This window comes from Macrobrachium rosenbergii, chromosome 59, assembly GCF_040412425.1.
Source record: "Macrobrachium rosenbergii isolate ZJJX-2024 chromosome 59, ASM4041242v1, whole genome shotgun sequence".
Classification (NCBI taxonomy): Eukaryota; Metazoa; Arthropoda; class Malacostraca; order Decapoda; family Palaemonidae; genus Macrobrachium; species Macrobrachium rosenbergii.
The window spans coordinates 2,308,531-2,315,747 of NC_089799.1; the positions used below are offsets into that span (position 1 = coordinate 2,308,531).

Below are 7,217 nucleotides of genomic sequence, written 5' to 3' on the forward strand. Positions count from 1 at the left end.
ACTATGTGGTTGCCAGAAAAGACTAATGGAAAATAAATGTTCCTAACAAAATCATTGACTTAGTGGAAAAAATATGTTGAAGCAATGACAGTAATTTCTTCCTTCTTTTCAGATCCTTCTTTTCAGATTATAGACTGTTTTCAGAATAAATAACAAAATGGCTGATGAAAGTGATAACGAAATTATGAGCGACAGTAGTATTGATGATGTAGATAATGATGATGTGGAAGTAGATTCAATCTATGACAGTCAAAACAGTTCAGTGGACAGTGATAGTGATGCTAGCGATGACCCTCCCACACCACGAAGGAAATGCCTGCGCACATTACCAGCAAGTGCCACCACATCTGCTCCTCATGCAGGTGGTCAAGTTCCCTCCACTGTTTCTGTTGCAGGCCAGTCCTCCTCCACCATAGGACGTGATTTACTTGTGAAATTCACCTCGAAGACCCTACCAAGCAAAAATGGGCATCGGTGGTCGACAAGAGCTCCCAGGCGAAATCTGTTGCCAGCTTGCAACTTTGCATCACCCACACAGCGCTATGTAGACCCCAATCCCACACGTTGCTTCGAGGATTTCTTCACAGTTGCCATTCTAGATGAAATTCTCACAAACACAAACGTCCGCATTGCTACACAAGCCGAAAAATATAAAAACAAGACGGCAACAGTGGACAAAGCCACGTACAATGAGTTATCAGCATTGATTGGTATTCTGATTTTCTCTGGGGCCAAAGGTGATAATGATGTAACCACTAAGGAAATGTTTAGTAGCAAGTATGGACCTGCACTGTACCGTGCTGCAATGTCAGAAAGGAGATTCTGCTTTCTTCTACGCTGCCTTCGGTTTGACGACCACGCTACAAGGGAGCAAAGAAAAGAGAACGATAAATTTGTCCCCATCAGAAAGGTATGGGACTTATTTATTGCCCAGTGTAAGAGTGGCTACACACCAGGAGCACATATTACAATTGATGAGCAACTTCTTGGGTTTCGAGGACGATGTCCTTTCAGGATGTATATTTGTAATAAACCAGCTAGATATGGGATCAAGATAATCATGATTTGCGATGTGGAAACTAAATATATGCTGGGGGCCATTTTGTAACATTGCAATTGGTGGAGCCTTACAAACATACTAACAGAAACATTACAGGAGACAACTGGTTTACATCTATGCAACTTGTGAATGACCTTCAAAACTATGGCTTGACATATGTAGGAACACTGAGGCTCAACAAGCCATATACACCACAAGTGATGACTGATAAAAAAGTCATCCCCAGGGGTTGCACTGCTTTTCTCTATGACCGAGCACTGACAATGTTGTCTTACCATCCAGACAAAAAGAAGACCAAATTTGTCCAACTGATGTCAACTATGCATTATCAGCCTGTTATAGAAGCCAATGGGAAGCCTGAGGTGGTGATTTGCTACAATAAGACTAAAGGCAGTGTCGATGCATTCGATCAGATGTGTGCTCGTTATTCGTGCAGCCGAAAGACGAAACGATGGCCATTGTGTGTGTTCTATGGAATGCTAAATGCAGCAATTATCAATGCATGGATCATCTACAACAGAATGCAGAAGGACAGAGGTCAACCAGAGATGGAGCGCAGAATATTCATGATGAAACTGGCAGAAGACCTGATCTTCCCTTGGGCAGAGGACCGGATGTCATTTCAAGGCATGCATAGGAGCTCTCAGATGACAATCAAGGATGTGTACAGCATCAACCTCCCACATCAGCAGCCAGCTCAGGGTAACAACTCAATGAAGAGATGTGCTTTCTGTACCAGGAAGAAGGACCGCAAGACTCGGCAGCAGTGTATACACTGCCTTCGTCCAGTGTGTGTTGAGCACGCCAAACCCATCTGCTGTGACTGCATTTAGATCATAGTAAAGTAAGTTCTGTCAAGAATTATCATTTATTCTACCTGCTAAATATGTTTTTACATGTATATAATTTTAGTTTACAGTTCTCCGAGGGTAATGTCAAAATGGTTAGATTCAAATTAGTAAATGTTTTTTATTTATAAATAAATTAACTAACAGTTAACTTATTTTTGCCAAAATGAATGGAAATAACTTGAATTGTGTGTACGTTGAAGCATTTGCCAATATAACTACCGTAAGTACTATTTTTATTATCATTTTTGTCCCCTCTAAAAATTACCAAAAAATCTCAATTTTTTTTATTGGTTATTTTTTGACCTCTTACTTTTTTAACTTTTTTTCATTTCCTATATTTCTCCTTTTGTTTACAGAATGTTCCAGTATCGGTCTACTGTGGGTGACCCGAAAAGTCAACATTCAAGTTTTCATTTTTTGGAGGCTTAACATTAAAATTGATATATGCAAATTAGTTTACTTTTTTTTCAAATATTTGTAAAAAATATTTTTTTTCACATAAAGTTCACTTTGTTTTACAAAAATGATTGAAAATAAGTTCATCTATTTGCAATAGGAACCATTTGTCAATAAAACTAACATAAGTACTATTTCTATCATTATCTTAGTTGGGGTATGTCATACCCCAGTTTACCTATTATGATAGACGAGTTATGGATTACCTATCTAGGGTTAACAGGGGGCGAGATTTTTTCAATCACACTATTTATTGCCACTGAAAAAAGTGTTACACTTAAAACGCTTCCTTGGGGAACTCCTTCCTCCTGCATAAAAGGTTGGGAGAAGGAGTTTCCCACTCTTACCTTAAAAAGTCTGTCTGATAAAAAGGAATATATAAACCTGACCATTCTTCCACATATGCCCATCTTGTGCAATTGTTTCATGATGCCAATTCTCCAGGTAGTGTCATATGCTTTCTCCAAGTCAAAAAATATGCCAATGGTCTGACACTTTTGGCGAATCCTTGCTGGATTTGGTTGGTCAGCCTCAGCAAGGGATCAAGGGTGGAGCGGTTTTTTCTGAAACCAAATTGAAATGGCGATAGTAATCCTTTGGTCTCCAGGTGCCAAACCAGTCTAGTATTTATCATTTTCTCCATCAGCTTACATACACAGCTGGTAAGAGCTATTGGTCTATAGCTGGTGGCTTGGGAAGCATCTTTATTAGGCTTTTTAACAGGGACAATTATGGATATTTTCCAGTCCTTGGGTAAAATTCCAGTTTCCCATATTTTGTTTATAATCTTCAGTAAATATTTTTGGCATCATCTGGGAGGTGTTTCAGCATTTCATATATGATTGTATCCTCACCTGGAGCTGTGGATTCACTTGAGGAGAGCGCCTCACGAAGTTCTCTTAGGAAAAATTTGTAGTTGTATGGTTCAGATTTTCCTGAATCAAACTTCAGACACATTTCAGAATTCCTAATTCTTTGAAATTCTGGGGAATAATTGTTAGGGCTGGAAACTTTAGAAAAGTGTTTTCCTAGCTCATTGGCAACTTCAATGGGCTCTGTGATTAGAGTGTCATTTATTTTTAATGAGGGCAATGGTGACGCTACAAATTTTCCACTCAGTTTCCTTATTTTGCGCCACACCACTCTTAGTGGGGTCTTGGAGTTTATTCCATTAATATAGTAAAGCCAACATTCTCTTTTGGCTTTCTTATAAAAGCGCCGCTGCTTGGCTAAAGCACGTTTGTAGATTAATTTAGACTGAGGGCCCACTAGTTTTGTAACGTCTGTAGCATTTCCTAGTCACTTTTCTCAGAATACCACATGTCTTATTCCACCAGGGAACTGCAGGTCTACGAGGTTTGCCTTTTGTTTTTGGAATCGAGCTTTCAGCACTCTTCAAAGTAGATTCAATAAAGTAATCATAGGCATCTAGATGAGAATGAAAGGACTCAAACTCCCTATCTAGATTGACACCCTTACTAAATTTATCCCAGTCTGCGTCCTCTACCTTCCACTTAGGTAAAACTTCAGATGGAGCATTCAGAGCATATTTCAAATGGATCGGGTAGTGATCACTTCCATTTAAATCTTCATTAACAGACCAATTAAAATCAAGGTGGATACTAGTTGAAGAAATACTAAGGTCCAGTGCAGAGAAATGATTATCGTGAATGTTGTGGAAAGTCACTGACCCATTATTATACAGGGTAACATCATTCCTGTCAATAAGGTCTTCGATTAATTTCCCTTTACTATCTAAAAACCGACTTCCCCAAAGGGGGTTGTGGGCATTAAAATCACCTAGCAGAAGTAAAGGAGCTGGAAGTTGGTCAATTAACGACTGAATATCTCCAATGTTAAAATCAAGGTCTGGTGGAAGGTACAAGGAGCAGATTGCTATCCTCTTTTCCAAAATGACTGAAATAGCGACAGCTTGTAGTGTTGTATTTAATTTTATTGTGGAGTGCTGTAGAGATTTATTAATAATAATTGCAGCCCCTCCATGGGCACGATCACCAATTGGGGGATAGGATTTAAATATTGAATAATTTAGTCCAGGATTATAAACAGAGTTGCCTAACATTGTTTCCTGTAGGCATATAATCCCTGGATTGAATTCATGCATTAAAACTTTAAGGTCTTCTGTACGGGCTCTGAGACCTTTACAGTTCCACTGAAGAATATCGAGCAAGAATGCTAAGGTGGTAAAATGTGCTACTTCCCACTCCTTGGAGGGAAGTACTGTTCCTAGGTGGAGTGGGAAATTCTCCTTTATAAGAGATTGCTTTCTTAATCCCTTTTCATCTGAATTGGTGTTCAGGGTCTTTGGTTGATCTTCATATTTTTATTATGAACCTGATGTTCAGAATTATTGCTGTGGTTCTGTGCACCACTAATCCTATTTGTCTTAGGGCGGCAAGACTGAATTGAACTCAGATGTTTTTGTTCTGGAACTACTTTTGGAACCACCTTTCTAGGAGGAGAGATGTCTTCCAAAACACTGAACCCATTTGAAGTTTTTATTATAAAATCATCATTATTTGGGGAACTATTTCTTGTGCGTTTCTTGGTAGTTGCAACCGTAGTTTTATTATTATTTTTGTTTGTGGCTGTGGCGATTGATGGCTCTGAACTAGCTCTATCTAATTGGGATTGTTCCTTTAGCTTATTTTGGTTTGAAGTATTTTCAGAATATTTTCCTGAATTATTGGTTGATTTTGGCACCCTTATTTTTGGAGATGAATCGACAGCTGTGGATGTGGTGGAAGATAAATTTTCTGTGTTTTGGAAGTACAATTTTTGCTATTGGACTTCAAAGCACTTGCCGACGAAAGTTTCTCACCAGTTTGGAGATTTTCATTATTATTTATGGTTCGAGAAATACCAGGTTTGTGATATCTTCTATCAGACACAGTTATTGGTGGCCTTACATTGTTGGAAGTTTTCATAAGTTTTATTACAGAAGTATACGTAGTGTTGGCACTTTTGTTTGCCCCCATTACTGTGCGCTTTGCTTCACTAATGCTGATATGTTCATTATCTGCCACTGCCAACACTTCTTGTTCAAATTTATATCTGGGACAAGCCCTACAGTTTGGTGTGTGATCACCCTTGCAAAGAAAACAGTATCGGGCTGCTTTGCAATCATCAGAATTATCGTGCTCTGCAGAGCACACAGGACATCTTTTATTGTTATCGCAAGAGTTTTGAATGTGGCCATATTCAAAGCATTTGCGACACTGTCTAGGACTTCTTTTATATTTTTTAACCTGCATCCTCTCATGGCCAACAATGATGGTATCAGGTAGGTAATTGAAGGAGAAGGTTAAAAGGATAGCTGCATCACCACCCAGTTTTTTTACATGAGATACACAAGGAGGGCATCGATGGAGAATCTCTTCCTCTTTAAAAACATGCAAATCTTTTGAGTAAACTACTCCTTTCAGTGTATTAAAAAATCTGTGGGATGAAATAGATTCAATATTTCCACTTTCAGGAGGTTTAAAGTTAGCTAACAGAACTGCTTGAGTCTCATTTCCAGCTTTTATTAGAAGGTTCTTTCCATACCGTTTCAAATTTCCAATGGGAATGGAACCAACCTTGCTCTCAATGCAGTCAGCAGCTTTTATCAAATTTTTCCCTCCCTCCTTGTAGATAGCAACATGCCATAATGGGGGAGGAAGAGCTCTGGTACATGGGACTGGTCCATGTTCTTCAGCCTTTGGAACAAAGTCAAATGGCTCATCATTCAAGTTTTTCACTGAAAACACTTTCGTGCTGACAACTGAGTCATTTAGAATGTGGCCATGGATTCTTTGTTGTGCCTCACTAGCTTCCAAGGGAGAGGAAAATTTGATAAAAGCACAAAATGACTGCTTATCTTTTTCTAGAATTAATTTAATTCTTTCCACTTTGCCGAATTGCTTCACTACACTGTATAAACATTCGTAATCTAATGATAAGTTTACATTAGTGCAATAAAGGACCCTATTATTTGAATCAAATCCACCAGATTTATTAACACCCTGGTGTCTCAGTGTTTGGTTCTGTCCAACAGCCAAGCCCATATCCATGTTCATGCCAGAAGTCGTTGCCAGTGCCGTTAAGTCGTCGGATCCAGGGGAGGGAGAACTAAAAGCCAAATCCATAAGTTTAAACCAGTCCACATGCAAAGGTCCAAAAAGTGCACACCCGACACCCAAGAGCCCCGCACAGACCCCGACAGCATATCAAAAAGGGCAAACTGGGCAGCTCTACTGCTCAGCTTCCCCACCCCAACACACTCCCAAAGCCCGCGAAGAGACCCCAAGATGCCAAGCATGCACACATCAGACCACCACACACAAACTGGTTCATCCACCCACCCAAAACTGCTTGGTCATATCAAGAAAGTATCGTAGATCAGTCAGGTATTCGCATTCTCCTCCAATGGCACAAGTGAGAGTTGACTCCCAACAGTCCACCCCATACCCTACCCTTTCAGGATAGCACCAGTACGCTTCCAGTGGCCCAGGTATAAGCCAATCCGCCTGCTGGGAGTTCTGCCCCCACTAATGGGGACTGACTCCCCACTCCAACCGTACTGGTGGGCTTCCGGACAAATGCCAGGAGTCCCATCTCCAAGAACCAGCCCCCCCTGGATTCCGATGGGCTGATCCCCAGAGATGGTTCCGCCCTCAAGATAGCAGTGGGAAAAATCCCATCACCATCTCTTAGGTCCAAACTATCTCGGGTGGCGACTCAACCACCACAACTCCCACAATTAGCTTCGAATGCGAACCCCTTCCAAAAAAACGATCCCTTCTCAGACTCACCTAAGCAGTAAAATTTTGCGAATGTGGAAATGTCCA

At 40.2% G+C, this 7,217-nt stretch overlaps 1 protein-coding gene across 1 annotated transcript; it reads left to right on the forward strand.

Moving 5' to 3' along the window:
- The first annotated feature begins 1,176 nt into the window (after positions 1 to 1,176).
- On the forward strand, positions 1,177 to 1,893 carry LOC136837421 (uncharacterized). Its single transcript, XM_067102201.1, has one exon. The coding sequence runs from the start codon at positions 1,177 to 1,179 to the stop codon at positions 1,891 to 1,893; it is 717 nt and encodes a 238-aa protein (XP_066958302.1).
- The last annotated feature ends 5,324 nt before the right edge of the window (positions 1,894 to 7,217 follow it).

What these genes read in the sequence shown, in the direction of transcription:
- LOC136837421 (XM_067102201.1), top strand. Translation starts at nt 1,177, where the DNA reads ATGCAACTTGTGAATGACCTTCAAAACTATGGCTTGACATATGTAGGA.